The following is a 20,775-nucleotide window of genomic DNA, read 5'->3' on the forward strand; positions in this document are numbered from 1 at the left end:
GGCTTTAAAATAGAGCTGGGCAGTCTGGGGAGAGATTAGAGCAAATGACAGCTATGACGAGAGCCATGGCCGCAACACCGGACAGACGCCCCGGGTCGACTTCTTAGAAGTCCCAGTTCCACCCAAACACTCACACAGACCTGAGCCACCGAGCTGAGAAAAATCCTTTAATTTTCTCTCCAGCCATCTGACAAATTGGAGGGAGATGGTTAAACTGCTATTTTAATTGAGAGAAGAAACACGATCCACAGCACAACATGCCTTTTCACTCCCCCTCGTCCTCTCCTCGCCACATAAATGACAATGTGTCATTGGTCAAAGAGCTGACTTGCCGTGCCTCACTGCAAACCACTGCTGGCGCTTGTTTTAATTTTGTATTTCTGGAATCTTTCAATAACTCACATATTTCAAGCCATACAATTAAAGAAGACATATCTTTGGGGACAATATTGCAGACTGCTTCACATTGCCGCATACGGTCTGATTTCGCTGGCATTTTCTCCATGTCTACCCAGAATGATGCACCCATAATAGATACTCATTCCGAATCACTCAATGAAATTTAAGCTACCATTGGTCGTACAGTGGGACAAAGGCTGAATTTTTAGCCCTCTCTGGGGAATGGTTTGGGTTTGGAAGCATTTGTAAGTTTAAGAGCACTAAGAGAACCATGTATTTTCCTGAACCCACGTGACATTTTGCATTTTTGCTAAAAATATTACTTTAAACAGACCAAAGCATGTGCTCTAACCACTTTAGCTATGTTGGGTTGTATGATATTGGAAATTGTTTTTATTGTTATTCATTACAATAGTCTTTTGTCTTTTTGGGTGATCATGTACACAACAGTTCAAAAGTTCGGGGTGAGTAAGATTTTTTAATGTTTTTGAAAGTTTCTAATGCCCACCAAAACTAAATTTTTTAATTTTTATTAAAAATACAGCAAAACAGTAATATTGTGAAATATTATTACAATTTTGAATAACTGTTTTCTATTTTATTATACTTTAAAATCCTGTGATGGCAAAGCTTTTCAATTTCCTTCAAAAATCATTCTAAAATGCTGATTTGGTGCACAAGAGATATTTCTTATTATTATCAATGTTGAAAACAGCTGTTGCTTTTTTAATTATTGATGCATATTAATGCAATTATTAATGCAATAAATTATTATTGCAATAATGCATACTTACTAAATAAAAAAGAATAATTTCTTTACAAAAAGGTGGTCAATCCTACAAAAGTCTGGTAAGAAATTCCTAAATCTGTCTGTGCTTGAAGAACGGTGGTTGAACAGAAAAGCAAACATGCAATCATGCAACACAACTAAGAAACCAAAAGAAAAGAAGGAATATTCAGAGGGCACTGCAAAAGTCTTTAAGGCATGTGCATTTATCTTCTCGTGACATTTTAGGGAACAAATCAAGCTGGCCGCTTCTGGGCCCAGCCCGTGTTTGAAGTCACCGCGCTCCACGCTTCACAGAAGCAGCAGGGCAGCGTTTGCAGCCGGGAGCACATCGTCAGACTGAGTCCTGTAGGCCATAGTCCAGAGATTAGCACTCGATTCCTGGCCAGCTAGAGGCGCTCAATTCCCACAGGGATGCGGCCTCTCTTGCTCCATAATAAAGCATGGGCAGACCTGTCAACACTGAAGATATTTGCTGGAAAGATAAGCAGAAGCTTCTGTCTTCCTCTCCTGTTTTGAATGCATGCCCATACTTTTTCTGGAAGTGTTTCCAACGGTCTATTTATTTTCCCTTTCCTGCACCTCTTTTTTTAGTTTTCCTGTTTTCAGCAGTCATAAATCAAAGCACATAATGCCTCAAACAAATAATGTTCCGGGAATCTGAAGTCGATATCTTAAGGCCGTGATGTCATTCAGTATGGAGAGAAACAGACTCGGCTCTGCATACAGTGGGGGAGGTCATTAGTAACTGTGGGATTTAGGACCTGTCTGTCTGAACAATAAACACACTTACAGTATGACCTACACCGAGAGAAGAAATTCCATTTTGAATGGTGGGAATCTCATGAAGAGAGAAGAACAAGCATTTAAGATTTAACATAATACCCCGTCATACCTACATTTGAAAAGCACTTGAAAAGCACTGTCATCATTTGCTCACCTTCATGTCGTTCCAAACCTGTATGACTTTCTTTCTTCTGCAGAACACAAAACAAAATTATATAAAGATATTTTTTGTTATGAAAGCCTGAAACACTTTTGTGTTCTGCAGATGTCATACAGGTTTTAAAAAATGACATGCGGGAGAGTAAATGATGACTGAAGTTTCATTTTCGGAGGAACTATCCCTTTAATAGCTTTTCCAATGTAGGTACGGTGGGTAACTAACTCACCGTGTGACCCACAGGATGGTGATGTCATTGACTTGTGACGCCAACAGAAGGAGTCTGGGATCACTAGTAATCTCTACTGGTAATCAAGTGTCATAGGGTTTCAGGCAGACACTGGTGGTGAGTGATGGGAACCTGTGCAGTCTGTCTCAACATATCCAGCACCACCGCAGACACGCTGCTCTCCCGTCAACCCTGCCTTTGCTTTCAATTACACTGTTATTGGACTATTTGTCAGGCTTTGAATGGGACAAGCCAAATCGGTTAGAGCTTGTTGCTGTAAGGAAACAATCATATGGTCTTGATTTCCCCTTTTAGCATCGCCTCGCCATAGCCCGCACATTATAATCGGTCGCAGCCAACATTTCACACGATGCAAGGCCAGAGAGAAAGAGAGAGCGAGAAGGACGGAGGGAGGAAAGCCAGGAGGGGTGATTTGTTATCTGAGTTCCAGAATGGTGTGTCAATGCCTTTCACCCTGGCAAGTGAGGGATGCTGGGTATGTAGATGCTTCTGTAAGGCAAGAGATGTGTGTTGCTCTTGTAAGAATGGCAGCAGGACTCAAAAGGAAGATGGACCGGCAGATTGACTTCAGCTTTGAGACAGCCAGAGAAAGGCTGTTTTGAGCAGTTCCTTTATAGTCTCCAGAGCCCAGAGGAGGTTTCTGACACCTAGACTGAGAATGTTTTTCCCAGGGTCCCTAGAGAGACAGTCTCTGCTTTTCGTTCTCTTTTTTTCCATGCTAAAGGATCATTAAGCATGTTTTTCGCACAGTACAATGCCTCTATCCAATTCATTCATCAACTTCTGTAAAATGACTTTTTCCCATTTATCTTCCTCAATCCAAATATAACACTTATCCTTTTCACTCATAACTCTCATTGTAAATATAGTGGGAGTCTTTGATAAATATGGCTTCAGTTCTTGGAATATTTGAGTAGTAATTCACTCAAAGACAAGACAGAATGAGAGACTAGTATTTGTGTGTATATATATGCCTTATTGTGAAAGCTCGTGTGTTTATGTATGTATGTGGGTTTGAGTTTGTATAATTTAAGAGGTGCTTGTGTGGCAGGCTGTGGCTTGGAGCTGGAGTTTGGGCAGTAAGGGTACAGTCAGTCCCTGTCTGGAGGCTATGTTAATCCTGTTTTCTTTAAGGAATGAATCAGAGAAAAGAACCCAAGGAAGAACGTGACTTCTCAGAGCTTTAAGCTGGGTTCTGCTCATGCTGAAGCCACCACAGCTGATTTCACACAGACATACCAGGGCACCGTGCTCACCAATAGTGCTGGAAAGCAAGGTTGTACACCATTTTCATTAACATTTTTGAATGGAAGTAGCAAACTGGTTTAAAATTCAGGAAATGTAATTAAAATAAATGCAATTTAAATACATTTTAGCTAGAAAAGGAAGGTTTGTGAAGATAAAATTAGAACTAAAAACGTATTTGAGATCAGCATGAAATTAAAATCCACATTTTCTTTTCTAAATGCATGCTATTGTTCTTACTGTGCATGATTCATTCATACATGTGTTTGCTTTTTTGACATCATGATTTTTAATGTCAATGTCATAACTTGATCGTACAGTGAAAATGACAGAAGTATAATTTTTTTTCCATATTGTGGCATCTGAGTGAAAGTAGTGACGAATGACCGACTTCTCCAACCATTGAATCCACTTAAACCCGCCCCTTTTACAATCAACTGCAAGCTTGCATTCAGATCTGCCTCCATCCAATCAACAACCAACTGACAAAACCAAGTACCCACCCTACATTTCTTTTCTTTTTCTGTTTCACAAGGATGTATGTAACAATCTGGGAAAAAAGCACAATCTGTTGCTATTTCCATTATATCACAACTTTAAAGAAATTGAAAAGGTCTTGTGTGCAGGTTTTATATATTATTTCTTTCAAATTTAACTTCCAGTTCAACTAGCTGTGTTGGGTGTGAGCAATTCAAATTCAAACTCAAACTCAAGAACTGAAAGGGAGCTAAATCTTAAAATCTCAGTTGTATCCAACCCTGCTGGAAAGTAGCAAGCATGGGACAAGGAAGTCAGACAGAATAACACACCCACAAACACACACACACACACACACACACACACACACACACACACACACACACACACAGACTCTTACTAGGCAGGGCAGGGCTGTGTGTTGCACAGGTGAGAGCCCACCACAGGTCTGGTCTCAGGCTTGCAGAGTGAAGAGTTGACCTGCGTGTTCTGATCCTGCAAACAAATGGCTTTCGTCGAGACCCGACCTGAGAGAGAGTTAGAAAGAGATACAGAGAGATAGTGAGCATAAACACAACTACTTTCTTTGGATATTTTACAGAGATCCATCCCTCTGAACCGGCCTAACATATGTCTTTATCATGCGATAAACTAATGCATCCTCTGAGCAATTTTTGAAAAGGAAAGCTTGGAGCACACTGTCCGTGAATAGTCTTTCTGGGGATTATGGGAGCTCAGGATGAATGGCAGTACTGTAGCGTGGCTTCTGTTGTGGCAAACAAAGCCGGGCCTCTGTCAGTGTGAGAGGCCAGGAGGGGCGGCCCAGAGGTCTGCTCTAAAGAAAAGCATGAATGAAACTGTGTGAGAGCGCAGATAGAGATCTGTGCTCTGGGCATGTCATAGTGCTGTCTGTCTGCCACCAACACTCAGACAACTGACTGTGAATGGAGGAGCCACTACCACAGAGATGAGCCAATGTGATTCGGAGGTCTGGAGGAAGGAGGGGCGCACTTTTGTTTTGTTTTTTACTCTGCTCACAAAGGTGCATTTGATGGACCTGGACAAATACACACATACACTTCCTTCCTCACCAACACACAACCACAGAAACTCTGCTCTCTCACACTTGAGTAAACAAAGTAAACTTTACCGTACATACAGCATCCACTCACCCCCAGCACAAGGCGCCGAGCAGTCAGAGCGCACCACGGACCAGGTGTAGTTGTGCTTCTTCTCCGGATGTGGTAGAGTGTATTCCCATGATATACCAGGATTTTTACCCTGAAGAAGAATCTGTGGAGGAGAAGAGATGGTCATGGGTTAGTAAAATCAATCAAGCAACAGGTTTCTGGTTATCCAAGTATACACTACTGTTCAAAAGTTTGGAGAAACTGATAGAAATGTAATATTTGGATTCTGCAATGATGCATTAAATTCATAAAAAAATTAAAGTCATTTAGAATTTTGCAAAAGATTTCTATTTCAAATAAAGGCCATTCTTCAAACATAAAAGAATGCTTAAAAACACAAACAGTCCATGATGCATTTTTAACATTGATAATAATTACACATAAGAAATATTTTTGAGCACCAAATCAGCATATTAGAACAATTTCTGAAGGATCATGTGACACTGAAGTGGAATAATGATGCTGAAAATTCATCTTTGCCATCACAGGAATAACTTCTATTTTAAAATATATACAAATATAAAATGGAGACTTTAAATCGTGATAATATTTCACAGTATTACTATTTTTACTTTTATTTTTGATCAAATAAAAGCAGCCACGGTGAACATATTAAACTTCTTTTCAAAAACAAAAAAAATTACTAACCCCATACTTTTGAACGCCTCTGTGTTTCAGTGCGCACAATAATGAGGCCACTTGTAGTCCGATTAAGATGCTTTCAGTTGTTTAAAAACTCAAATTATTGCTTTAGTCTGACTGAAATTGAACTGTTAACGTTCATGTGAAGTGACATGTGGCCAAGTATGGTGACCCATCCCATCCAAAGCGCACACACACAGCAGTGAACACATACACACACCGTGAACACACACCCAGAGTCAACCGGCAGCCATTTTTGCTGCAGCGCCTCAGTCGTGGTATTGAAGGTGGGAGAGAGCGCTGTACATTCACTCCCCCCACCTACAATCCCTGCCGGTACGAGACTCGAACCCGCAACCTTTGGGTTACGAGTCCGTCTCTCTAACCATTAGACCATGACTTCATATTCCAGCAAGGCAGAAGATGCCAAAGTGTCTGCAGCTGTTTTGTGGCTGTGGCTTCATTGGGACTGAGAGATGACACCACAGTGCTCCTAGTGACCCTGATTTAAAGAGATGCTTGAATTAGACTGTCTATGTGTTTGAACTGCAGCTTGTCAGTTTGGAAAACGGCACAAGTGGACCAAACTGTGGGTTGGGTGAATCTGAATATTTTGATATAGTGGTATATTGTGAGACTTTATTTCCCAGCAAGTTTTACATTGATGCTTATGTTTCAGTAGGCCTGTATGCTACAGTTTTGAAGCTGTTCCTGGAGAAGATATTGTAGTCATTAATGTGAGACTAGACCACAGAGGAAGTTCAGCCAGTTCCTCACTAAATCCATGCCCAAGGCCACTGAGGACAGCCTGAGGATAACTCTAATGGAGTGGAAATGTTCTCCGACAAGAAGAAGACCTTTGTTTTTACTCAGACTTTGCCACATGGGGATTTTCCTCAGACTATTTGTAATAAAAATGCAATGACACCAAATTCACTGGAACTGGTAAACCACCAAACTATATGTAGAAAGTATAAACAAAGCAGCTAAACAAGGATCGAATCTTAAGGGTCACGAAAGAATTGCAGCAATGTTTACACAAGCCAACAGTAATTGCAAGGCTGCACAAATTTCTCTTAAGTAAGAGTATGAACTTAAGCAGCGGATTAGGCAGATGCCACCCATCCTCTAATTACTATGGATTTACCCTCAGTTAATGTTTTGAACAGGAAGTGTATGGCGGGCTGCTGCTGATGATGTGGGAAGATTATCCTTAAGTCAGTCACACTAAACACAATAAAAGAGTCTCAATGCTCTGTCAGATTATTGGGTTATCTAAAACCATCCAAAATCTATACTAGCCAAACTTGGGTTCAGTTTAGTGCCATGACTATGTTTGACATTGCAGATGAAGAGGTATGAATTAATGTGAATTCATGTTGCATGTTTAATGAGATGCAGGTGAATGTTGAGACTGAACCACTAACTGAACGTAACTCAAGTAAGTCCAGACCTGTAGAGGAGGAAAGAATCTATCAACAGAACAGCAGAAGACATTGTGCGAATCAAACAAAGGCGGTATTTGAAGGATGGAGGATTTCCAGAGGAAGTAAAACAAGTATATTGAAACACAGTGGAAAGTTAGCAAACTTTTTAACATACTGTATCTTGGCTCACTCTCCCACTGAGCATCCAGGCTGAATCTATTGCCCTGGAAGCAGTCCATGAGACCCTGCACACTAGCCTGTTCAAAGCTGGTCCAGATTTACAGTTGGCACTCAACACAGAGCAGCTATTCCAGAATCAGGCTCAGGAGGAGGTCTCTGATCCATCTGTGATCCGGCTAGCCATCTGACTATGGATACAACACATGGGGAAACTCTACCTCTTCTGATCCAGTGTCAAGACCCGCAAGAGTCCATTGCACCATGTCTGTGCTCTGATATAGGAAGTCTAGAGTTTCACTCTTAACATATGTAACAAGAATCACAATTTTGAACATCGATTCAACATGCAAAACATCCTTCCCCATCCAAATACTGTAAAAGCAAGTTTTCTGAGGCTTCCCTGCATCTTCTTTTGTCTTATGTTGCAATGAAAGCTCAATCTCATGAGCTTCTCGCTCTAGACGCCCCCTCTTTATCTTTCACCCTAGTCATTCTGAATAATGATGGAAAATCTGAGGTAATTACTAAACTGTTGAACAGGACTACTAGGACAGGTTCATTATCAAACACTCTCAGTATAGGGTTACTACACAAAAATCCAACTGTGCCCTGGCTAGAAGCGTAGCAGTTCCTACGGTCAAGAAGAAACGCATGAATGAAAGACTGATGAATGTGAGCACAGATACCACATCTAAATGAATCACTCTGGACTGGTATGACCCTCTTTAAGACATGCCACAAGAATGTCAATACTTAAATCCTAAAAAGTCTTTAAATCAGAAGCACGTCAAGTTTGAAGGGAACTGCTCTGTTATGTCTCATCTAGTACCTCTCAATCCACATTGCTGAGCTGATTACAATAGGGTGACCATACGTGCCATTTTCCCAGGACGCGTCCTGGCCAGGATTTGTTTTGGCTTTGTTTTCCTGTTTTCATGCTTGCTGAAGGTAATGATCGAAAAGTAGTTTGACCAATAACATGCAAGCATTGTACATAATGGACCAATCATGGCGTTTGAGAAGGTGGGATCTACGGTCAAAGCGATGCAATTACGCGTACATATTAGGTGTGTTCGACTTAAAAGCAGTGCGGCTCAGACCGATCAGTGTTTGACATCAAAGTACCTCGAGAGCGTTTCGAAAGCATAACCGTCTGTATGGTACTTTGATGTCATACACCGATCGGTCTGCACACGCAAACAAAGCCAAAACCTAGATATTTTAGGCAATATAGAAATCCTGGCCAGGACGCGTCCTGGGAAAATGGCACGTATGGTCACACTAGATTACAAGCTCTGGAACCATGTCAACATTTACATTCACATTTCTCGAAATGCATTTTCCTAAGCATTCAATAAGGGTCTTGAAGCTGATACCTATCCATTTTCCATAGCATGTTAAACTGAGAGAGATTGACCAGCTGCTTCCCTCGAATCGTGACCCCAAGCCTCTCTGATCTATTGAGTTCAATTGCAGAAATCTTAATCTTTTAATCTCTCTCTACCCTCCTCTTCTTTTTGAAATTACAGAGCATACTTAGAGAGATTAATGCCAAGTCATCTGCAAATCAGACCTCTGCTGCCACCGCCCACCCTGGGGAAATCGTAATGAAGAGAGGGCATGTGGGCTGAAGGGGAATGCTGCATGCAGGTAAAGCACAGGTTGAGTGCGGTGCAGATCAAAGGCCAGTAAATAAGATCAAAATGAAAGAGTATTAAATGAAGCATGCCTAACTTTTGTACAACTTACACAACACCTAATAGTATCAAGGCCAAATGGATTTTTAACAGCTTGAGGTGTTGGTAACAAAAGAAAATTGGAAGTATGATGTAATGGATCTGCATTTGTTTTAACTGGTAAGTGAAGTCATTCAAATATACCATCATGTTAATCTTTCTTAGAGTTCAAATGATTCATTCAATCTTTACAATGACATTTTGATTGGTTACAATAAAGATTTTGGCAGCATAAATATTGAATTATTTGGTGTTACAGCATTATTCTTCATTTTAACTTAATGTTTTCTAGATTTTGACATAACATAGACATAACATCTACTTGAAATCTTGACTTAATTTCTCTTAATCTTGAGGTAAAATCTAAAAAATTTCAAAAGCTTGACGTTATCACAAGATCTTATTAATTTTCCAGTACCTCAACATATGCAAAGCTGTTTTGCCGAGACATTTTTTTCTTGGCCTGGAGATAACAAATCTTACCGTAATATATAAATAATGCTGCATCATGGATAAGCAAATTCTCTTTCCAAGTGCACATGTAACATTACATATCAGCCCACAGAACTACTACAGTCGAACACAATGTCGATAAAAGGCGTAAATGATTCTTCTGAAATCGAAAGAGCTCTCTTATCCGCACTTCAGATTTGTGCAGATATATGAAGTGTCCTTACTACGACTTAACCTCAAAGGTCATTTGAACCCATACCCATCATCACCCTTCATGTAAGCGGTGCCCTGCGCTGCCCATTAGCAAGAGCACACAGTGCAGCGAGTTCAAAGCTTAGTGCCATTCACATTGTCGCACCGTTTGATCTCGAATCTCTACATACTGAAGATGAAAGTCACAATGACCATGTCGGATCTGGCCTGCAATTAATCCCAAACAGAGGCGTTAGTCTGCCCGTTCGACTCATTTGTGTGCCTTCTCTTCTGTCTCTCTCTCTATCTTTCCCTCATTTGTTTCTCATCTCTCTCACTCACCCACTGTCCCTCAGCCTTGTTTTCATCTGACCGAATGGCCACGGCACTCATGCCAAGACCCTGTCATTGCTAATTCGCTAACAGGTGTCAGGACGGACGGGGATGGGGGTGACTCACTTCAAAGAGCAGGGTCTCATTAGTGGGGCCTGCAGCGTACAAGGTCTCAGGCCGGTTGAAAGAGCGTTGATAGTTGAACGTAGTGCCTGCGAACTGGAACCTGCAAGGCCAGTCCACCGTCCAGTCCCCCGTCAAGTAGTAGGTACCACGTTTCAGACTGCGGACAGCCAGGTAGCTGGTGGAGATCTCCATCTCCTGCACCCTGATGCTCCTCGCTCCAGCGGGAACCATCACAACAGGGTAATATTCTGAAAAGATGGAAAAAACGGGAAAATAGGTTTGCAATGTCTGCTCACTTTTGCAGTTTCTGCATTTTTAAAGGCCAGAGGGAACAGGCATCTTTGAGCTGATGCATTATCACCTCCTTCAGTCGGAGGAGAGCTATGAGGTGCCAGACTTGCAAGAGCTCCTGCTGTGTAAGTGCTCTAAAAAATACATTGCCGTTTTCTGTTAAGTCTGAGAAGAGGAGCTCTAAAGTGACAGATTTTTTATTTATTTTTTCGTTTCTTTCAGTCTCTATGATCTCTTATTATATTTTATTAAAGGGCACTAGTTCTCAAACTTTTTTTGTCAAATCAGAAGAATCAAATACACCTACATACAGTACCAATTTGTGAAAGATTCAAAACTTTGGGGTCAGTAAGATTTTATTAATAATTCTTAATTGAGAAAGGATGCATTAAATTGATCAAAAGTGACCTTAAAAGGCATTTATGTTACAAGATTTCTATTTGATCAAAGAAAAATGTGCCATGGTTTTCATTAAAATATTAAGCAGCACAACTGTTTTCAACACTGATAAAAATAAGAACCACCCCAGGTGAGAACCACTGTGTCACGATCAAGGTGTGTGGAGGCAGGCAGGATGACGAGGACGACAAGGATATGCTGTAGGCATTTTTCTATTATTTTATAATGATTTACCCCTTGTTTCTTTCTCTTGAAGCCTGCTATTCTCTTCAAAATATTGATTTGTCAGAGAAGATTAGAAGGTATGAAAGAAACATGCTCTGCAAGAGCCTTACCGTTGGCTCTGTGCTGGAGGGTGTACTGGCCACTGTAGAACTTGCAGGTGGAGTTGTCTCCTTTACACACTCCACAGGCATCCAAAGTGGCCTTTGATCCCAACACCTGGTCACAGCCCACCGGCTACACAGGAAAAGTTATTAAAACAACATTTTTTAACTGACACACACAGTTTAGCCCACTAGGCCTGATGAATATAACAAAATGCTAATGTCAATCAATTGATGCCCGAAATATGACCATCTCAGAATCATCACCTCCTCACGTACCTTGCATATCCCATCAATGCACACGCCTCCTTTGTAGTCAGAGCAAGACGTCCCATCTTTGACTTTGCTGGACATAGCGAAGAAAAAATCAAAGTCCTCAGCAATGCAGTACAGCTTACAGATGTCCTCTTCTAGATAAGAGATGAATGGGGTCATTAGATCTTATAGCTTCAGAGTGATTTTATGTTAGATCTTCTGAGGCTGTGTACTGGCACCCTCAGCATGCTGCTATGAAGTCTCACGCATGAGGACATATGGAGCGATAATCCTGTGAACATTTTTCAGACAAAATGCAGGTGGACTTTCATGTAAAATGGAAAACAATTCTTTGAAAAGCATGCAAAAACTCACAAACCCACATTATCAATGATTCCCATACATTACATTTCAGTTTTAAAATAAAATAAAATTAAATTAAATTAAATTAAATTAAATTAAATTAAATTAAATTAAATTAAATTAAATTAAATTAAATTTTTATTCAATTAAAATAAATGTGACTTTATTTTAACCTTTCGTCTGAGAGTCATCAATACATAAAAGACAGAACTTTGCTGTCCGTCATGCATCATTTATTTTTAGCAGACACAATGCAGATGTGTACTACTGTCTAGTGCTAATTACTGGGCATGTTTAAGCTGTGTGTGGTTGGCTGCGAAGCAACTGGAAGGCTCACCATGCTGTAGAGAACATAGCCACAGAACACATGTTGCACTAAAATTTTAAACTCTGTTACAAATGGGCCCATAAAGCTGGAATGCAAGAGAGGCGACTATATCCAACTCTCCTACCGAGAGAAAAATATGGACCTATCAGAGATGCATCTGCATCCTCACACAAATACAGGCTCATTCAATACAACAGCTCAGTATGAACTGTTAGATTTTTTTCTCTCTCTTTTTTAGAAACATATTAGATCATAATTATTGTGCTTTTACTTCAAAGGAAAACAAATGATATTGTTACAGACTTACAGGTCTAGCTGAATAGAAAACTAAACAGTAAACCTAACAATAAAAGCTGAATAATGCCCTTAAAAGTAGAGAGGAGGGCAAGCGAAACTTAACAACAGGACACGTCAGCAGTTAATCCAATTTGATCTGACTCCAAAATCCCAGTCAAACTGGGGTAAGTGATTCCTAATGTAATGGAGGCCAGCTAGTAAGAGCTGTGCAGGTAAAACCTCACTCCCCTGATCTCAAGAGGTGCGTTAGCGACTGACGCTAGAGACTGCAGTCTTTATCGACTTTGTTAGCGCATCCACCTCCCATACCAGAAACGCTGGTTCGAATTGCACTCGGAGCAAGTGCAGGGAGTAGAACCACTACACTACACTAACACCTGTACTAGCCAATGAAACACACAACCTACTGATTAGAGCATGGAGCTCCATTCACCGCACTGGTCTTTCTCATAAGTTTTCGAAAATCTGACAGGACAGTACCCAATTGTTGCTATCCTTTCCCTTTTTCACTCCCAGTCCGCTAACACATAAGAAAGCATAAATACACAAACAGGGTCCTATTCAGGTCCAAACCTGCCTACAGGGTTGATCAGTGCACTGCACTCACAGAACGAGTGGATACATGTTTCCAGTCCAAATCCATGCACAGCTTAGACAACACACATTAGGGGAGATGAATTGCTTGGGTGGAATATATTTGTCCTATGTAACAATCTCAATACATATTGTCAGAAACTAATGAGAATGATTACTATTTAAAAACACAGCTGTTCTTGCTGACTCAGATAACAGAGGGTATTAAAAACTAAGCAGGTAAAGTCTGAGATGAATGTGTTTTAGAGGTTTGTTGTTAGTTATGTCAGACAAGGTTACATGTAGGCTACCGTTTAAAATTTTGAAGGTCAGTAAGTTTATTTATTTTTTTCAACAATGATGCATTAAATTGATGAAAAAGTGACAATACAGGTTTTACACTGGTTTTACACAATTTTACACTGTTAAACTATTTGAAATAAATGCTGTTCTATTCATAAAGGAATCGTGAACAAAAATGTGTCACCGTTTCCACAGAAATATTAAGCAACTGTTTTCAACATGGATGATAATAATACGAAATGTTTCTTGATCACCAAATCAGCATATTAGAATGATTTCTGAAGAATTGTGTGACACGTAAGACTGGAGTAATAGCTGCTATTTTAAATGTAATATTTAACAATATTACTGTTTTACTGTATTTTTGATTAAATAAATGCGAAAGAGACTTTTTTCAAAAACGTTTAAAAAATCTTATAAAAGCTGACTGAACTCATACATTTATAATACATTCCTTTTTGGAAAAAAAAGTGTGAGTCTCGCTCGTCCAGTAAATGAAGACGCATGGGGATTTTGAACCCACAGCAGAGGTTTACTGTGCTCTCTTCCAGCTGTTAATGAGACATTTGCTTTTGTTCGTAATGAATGCATTAAGGCCCAAATATCTCCCATACCTTCCACTTTGGTGTATGGCTTCCATTTGTAGTACCATCCCCTGAAGGGTTTGCTGTTGTACTCGGTGCACTGCTGAGCTCTGAAGTCCACTCCATTGGGCTGGCATGGCTTGGTGTTACACAGCTGGTGCAGTCGACTGGGGCCTTGGCAGAACTTGCCGTTGTGCTGTGGGCTTGGGTGAAACAACCAGCAATTAGCACAAGCGAACATGGAAGCAAGGAGAGAGAGCGAGAAGAAGAGAAGAAACAGATGTGCATCAGCAAGCATTCAACACGCGAGAGGAATGACAGCCATTAGGTATTTTTTGGAAGAGGGGCTGGTGAGATGCATTTCATATGATGTGCATTACCATCTGCACTAAGGGAATGTCTTTGTGTGTTATCGGTGATGTGTCTGACTGAATCACATCCCAACTGACAGCTGTAAAAGATATAAAGTGTTTGGGATTCAATTCCATTCATGACTTGGACTCGCCTGTGTTTTTAAAAGCTATGATTTTTGAATAATAATCTTCAATGAGAACAAGACAACACGCAGCTGTGCTGATGTACTTTACACATCGTGTTATCTGAGTCGACTTGCTTGCAGCCAAATAGGAAACCTGGTTGAAAATGGTTTGTTTTGGATGGCCAATACCATGTTTTCTTAACTAGTCCACCAACAAGCTGACCTTGATAAACAGTGATTTTCTGGCTTATCTAGCAAAAAAACAACAATCATCAAACTAACATAAACCAGCTTGGAACAACATGGAAATTCATTCATTCATCTTTACTTCTCTAAAACCTGTAATGGCCAACTCTTGCAAGCAAGGCTGGATATCATAATAGGTCAGCCCTGAGGCTCTAGACAATGTGTTCAAACCGTCACCCTGTCTTGCTGAGGCTGCTTGAGGCTGGAGAAGAGCGGTAGCCTCCTCCCAATGCCACAGGAATGCCTCCAAGTGCCACATGAAGCAGACAGTCACCATCTTTCCTGAGGGAAAAGCGGTCCAGCAACTCCTGTAACTGAGGCTGTGAGAGCGGAGGCATGCTTGCGGCATGGCTGCATGTTTTAAAGTGGAAGACTCTTGGGTACCCTCTTGTAGCCTAACCTCAAAGCAAAGGACTGCGCCATGGGCCTGTCAATGTGTGTGTGTGTGCCTGTGCATGTTCCTTTAGTCTCTGGCCTTTAGCTTTTTATTGCATGTTCACACTTGAGGTTAGGAAACCGCTCACATAGAGGACAGATGAGCCTTCCACGCACTTCGAAAAATCACTCATCATCTTTATTCATGTACAGTGATCAAACAGAGAAAGCATGGGGAAAACACACACAGTGAGATAAATGAATGACTTTTCTTCTGAAAACTGACAACATAGTTGCATTGTCTAGAACAGCCGTTTTCAAACTGTGGGTCTTGACCCTGCAGAGTGGAAATAAGTGGGTCATAGAATGGTGGTGCACTCAGATGAACGCAAACATACAGTGCGACCAACTGAACAAATGGCTCTAAAGAGCTGATTATTTTAATGAACTGTTTACATGTTCGCTTACTGAACAGTAAATTCCAGCATTTTTTAACTTCTGTTTCCATCCTGTCAAAGTCAATGTGTTTTTGATTAAATGTCTGAAATAAGGTCAGTGGTTAACACAAGTTAAGCACATTTTACTTTTTTTTTTTTCAGCACATTTTTACGTTTTATTTTACAAAAATACCTCAGTAATACCCCACTTGTTGTTTAAGCTTTTACGTGTCTTCAAATAAGGTTGTAGCTAACAAGTGGCTAAATAGGACTACAGAGGTTGTCACGCAGAATAGGTAAACTCATCTACTCACTAGTGTGCTTTTACAGCCTCATTGTGTTTATACTCGGCTCCTTGCAAACTATGCTAACTAAAACATTCCAGCTTGTACATTTTAAAGTAAAGATCAAAAGATTGGTTGGAAACTTACGGGTGACTTTGAAGTTGTGTAACAGTGGAGTAGTTTGTTTATAGCCTATTTTAGTTAATAAAAGTTGTGTTAATTTGTGAAGATTATCTTCACCAAAACATATAAGAATCATAAACTTTTGTAGGTCACAAAGCTTATTTTTTTGCAATAATCCAAAGGCCAATGGGAAATCCTATTGGTTTTTGTTGAGGAAAGCAGAGTGATGTTAACTTCCAGGTTGCCCTACAAAAATATATAGGCAAATACTATATATTAAATTACTTTAATAAAAACTTCAATAATTAATTATTTTTTTTTTTTGGTGGGGTCTCATAAAAGATTACACTTTTCTAGGTGCATCCTGGCGTGAAAAAGTCTGGAAACCCTTGATCGATGGGTGTGTATAAACATGTTGCATTGGGAAATTATGCCTCACTTTCAGGAGAAGCCAGTGAGATCAATGATAGTCTAACAGTGCTGTCAGGCGGCTGTTTGTGCACGTCTGCTTATGTTTTAGGAGCAGGTTTTCAGGCTGATCCTATTAGAGCTTTAGCGACAGTGTACTATGGGCCCATATGGTAGAGCAGTTACAAAAACACACAGAGCACAGAGAGAGATTGAAAGAGAAGAGGCAGGGGGGCAAGTGCATGTTTTCTGATTAGACGTTTAAATAACTGTGCCCAAATCAATTTTGTGCTACATGCTAAACTTCACACAAGAGTTGTTGGCAAAAGGGAACATTATTATCTTTTTCTCTTTGTCTACAAGTCTTTGTAGCATCATTTTCCAACTGGGGAATGTTAAATCTCAGAACAGCAGTATAAGTGCAAACTTCAGAGGAAACAGGGTCATGTACACCCTGTCTGTTTGCTTGCCTGAATCTCTCCAAAACTCCCCACATAGACCCACATCCTTTTCTACCCCACTCTCTCAATACATCTCCCATCTCTAAGACCTCCTTTTTTAATCAAACCCTCATTATGCCCACACTGTTAGCCATTAGATATCCACTTTAAAGTCAAGTCATTAAAACAGAGCCCTCTACGTATAAATAAACAATACCAAACAATGATGCAATGAAATTTAATCGTTTGTTTGTTAGGGGCTCTCCGAAGTCCTGAGGGTGATTGTGCATGCATTCTACTCTTTCAAATTTGCCCTCTGGTAATGGTGCATTAATGCTACCCATACTCTGTTAGTTAACACTGTATCCTGTATGGTAAACAATCTTCAAAAAGGCAATCCCATCAACAACCATCTCCACTATGCTGTTGCCAAGAGATGTATTTCTCAAACACTCATATCAAAGACACATGAACCTGTAAATCTGGCAGCTGAGTATGGATAAAGTCATGGGAGCACATTTATCAGATCATATTTATTGATAAATGTTGTTTGAGCGAGATGACATCTCATACCTCTGGCTTCAACAGCTGTCTCCTGAGGACCTTATACTGAAGTGATGAGTATGGGGATTCCCCTTGAACCTCACCGCCACAAACAGAAGACATACCAACACCTATTATGCTGCAGGTGCTGTCTGAGAGCCGCAAGGGAAGATTGTGCATCAAAATGCCTCTTTTGAAACATTTCCGAGTGAAATGATATAGATAAAATGTTCTGGTCAACATGAACTCTGCTTTTCATGCAGAATGGAGGCAGATGGTTTCATGGTTTGCACCTCAGCAGCTCAGTGAGAAGAGAAGTCAGTTACAATGATCACAGCACACTTGACAGCAGTGTGAAAAGCAGCGATAGTGTCTTATTTTTACTAAACCATTAGGGGGGTGACACTGATAGAGAAAATGGAGGCTAATACCTCCCCAAAAATCAGATTATAGTGGAATTTCTGCCTTAAAGGCAAGCCCAGCTAAGCCTCTCTCTGTGGATCAGCTGCCATTGAACTAATATCAACAAAATCAGGACAAAAAAAGAAAACATTAAAGCACTCACACTGAAAACACTTTATTGTCTTGCAATAGAGTGGGAAATGCCTGCTCTTTTCTAGCAACATGCTTCCAAAAAAGCAATCATATTGCAGCATCTGTCCAAATGTTGTGCATCTATGTAAAGGATCTTTAAATCAACCTAATCTTTAAATCTACCTAAACACTTTGTATGAGATCACAACGGATAATATAGATCATATGTGCCCAATTTAATGTTTCATATTAACCCAATTGAACAAACACACAATGATTATTTTCCTGGGTATTTCCAGGGCATTAAGGACATTCTCCACTTCAACTCACATCACTTTGCATAGTTTCTTTCTTGCTTTCTTTCTTTCTTTACTGGAACTGTTCATGTCAGACATGTTGGTCTGGCTGTCTAAGGCATTATAAGTATTTCCTATTCCAACAGAAATATGTTAAGATGCTCTAGACAGCCAAATGTTGATGAAGCACAATTCCATGTTCCATCAGCTTGACCAAACCACGTGTAGAGCCACCTGTGGTCTATAGAAACCCAATCTCAAATAAACCTGCCACCACATACAGAGAGGAAGCACCTGAACCTAAACGCACAAAAACTCAATCTACTATTTGACAGACACTTAAATCTTAAACAATCCTGCTTTATACCTTAAATACAATGTAAGTCACTTTGGATACAAGCATCTGGCAAATGCATACATGTAAATATTTATTTATAGTTTGTTTGTTTTTAAATGACTTTCTATTTATTCTTTCTAGTGCTGGAATGATTATGAGCTGCAATTATCGGAGTACTCTGTAGATATACTCTAAAACAGTGAACCATGACATACCAAGATACACTTAATCCAAGATTTACTGCAGTGATAGTTTTAATTAGCATAAACAACCGACCAGAGCACAATATTTAACACTAGAATCGCCACGGGGTAAATTTTACCCGTGGCTGTTTTTCAAATGTACACAACAGATTTAAAATAAAACATTCAAGTCTCCCAGTCATTGACTTTTACTAAAATTATGTAATTTACAGTCCAATGTTGTTAAAAATTTAGATAAAACCAGATCAAAAAACAGGGCATTTATACCTATAAGGGCCAGCAGGTCAAATTTACCCACCTATATATTGCATGTATTTTGGCACTGTCATTTTCATGCCGCTTATATTTTAACATTGTACATTTCTAGGCAACGCCTTTCACTCACTGATTTAGCTTAGCCTAACGTTACTCTAATTGGTCAAACTTTGGTTTAATTATTTAATTTTTGTCTTGCCATATCGTTTATTGTTCGCTACTGTGTTGCTATTCTAGTCTGGCCGTTTCAAAGAAGAAAAAAAATCTGATCTATATGATGTAATGAATAAAACCATTTTTTGATTACCCAAAGTTTAATGGTGTTGTTCTCTTATTCAAATTATAAATTATATAACTAAACAAATTAATAAATATTTAGGTGAAGCTGTGCGCTTGAATTTTTTCGCATCATCGCATCATCCTATGCAGTGTGGTGAATTATTATTGTTCATTATTGTCTATTGGCTATTTTAGTAATTTAAATAGCATGGGTTATTGTGCAGGCTTTTTTTTTTTTTAGCTTAGGCTACTTACAGTTATGGATTAGTGTAGCCTGCATTAAAAAGTCTTGAACATAAAACAACAGGATAAAAATATAGTTGATGACTAGACATAATCATTTCATGACTCTAGACACTTCTTTGTGAAGACAGTGGCATAATACAGTGAATTAATATGTTCTTTAGCCATATAAATAAAGTTGTCATGTGCGTGGGTAAAATTTACCCGCTGGTGCTTTTAGGTATACAGCTACCTCTGGCGGTTCTAGTGTTAAATAAGGTCATTTTGCAATCAGACGCCATATTTACATGGATTTCCTCTCACATAAACACAAAACTGAATTTAACCCTATTGTTCAAATGCATAATAGATTGTTCATTCAAAAAATATATATAATAATGTGTCATTATCAGTGTTGGGTGTAAATAGTTACTAAGTAATTAGTTACTGTAATTTAATTACTTTTCCCTTGAAAAAGTAAAGTAAGGGATTACTCTTACTTTTTCTGTAATTTAATTACAGTTACTTCTTATGTAATTGAACTTAATACGGTGTATATATTGTAGAACATTTATATACAATACAGTACAATCGTGGATTTAACATCAAAATTTAAAGTCTAACCTTAAAATGCATGCTTTCTATGTACCCTGCTCACTTTACATACTTTGGTGAGTTAATAAGAATATTGGTAACACTTTAGTGTCCAATTCTTACTATTAACTAGTTGGTTATTAGCATGAATATTACTGGGATGTTGGCTGTTTATTATTACTTAAAACGCACATATTATGTGCTTATGCCTTATTCGGCAATACCTTATTCTAAATCCTTAATTCTACCCAATTCCTACCAAATTCTTAAACTTAATTGTCAACAACTACTTTATTAAGTATTAATAAGCAGTAATTACGAGTATATTGAGGCAAAAGTATAGTTAGTTCATAGTAAATATTTAGTTAATAGTGAGAATTGGACCCTAATCTAAAGTGTGACCAGAAGAATTTATGCAGTTATCTATTATTTATTTGAAAGAATTAAAAGAACTGTTACATGTCTATCCTTGTATCATTCATTTACTTTGATATAGGATTTAGAAAGTAATTAGTAATAAGTAATTAAATACTTTTTGGAGAGAGTAATTTGTACCGTAATCTAATTACACTGTTGAAGATGTAATTAGTAACTAGTAATTAATTACTTTATTAATTACTTT

General features: G+C 39.1%; 1 protein-coding gene across 1 annotated transcript in view; it reads right to left on the reverse strand.

Moving 5' to 3' along the window:
* Positions 1-20,775, reverse strand: part of adamts18 (ADAM metallopeptidase with thrombospondin type 1 motif, 18) — a 62,689-nt gene that overhangs the window by 9,598 nt on the left and 32,316 nt on the right. Inside the window, 6 exon segments of the mRNA XM_016512828.1 lie at positions 4,502-4,628; positions 5,274-5,394; positions 10,381-10,628; positions 11,406-11,529; positions 11,676-11,806; positions 14,130-14,302. Coding sequence (XP_016368314.1) covers positions 4,502-4,628; positions 5,274-5,394; positions 10,381-10,628; positions 11,406-11,529; positions 11,676-11,806; positions 14,130-14,302 — 924 coding nt within the window.

The sequence above is a fragment of the Sinocyclocheilus rhinocerous genome, unplaced genomic scaffold (assembly GCF_001515625.1).
Source record: "Sinocyclocheilus rhinocerous isolate Xijiao unplaced genomic scaffold, SAMN03320098_v1.1 scaffold1347, whole genome shotgun sequence".
In the NCBI taxonomy this organism is placed as follows: domain Eukaryota; kingdom Metazoa; phylum Chordata; class Actinopteri; order Cypriniformes; family Cyprinidae; genus Sinocyclocheilus; species Sinocyclocheilus rhinocerous.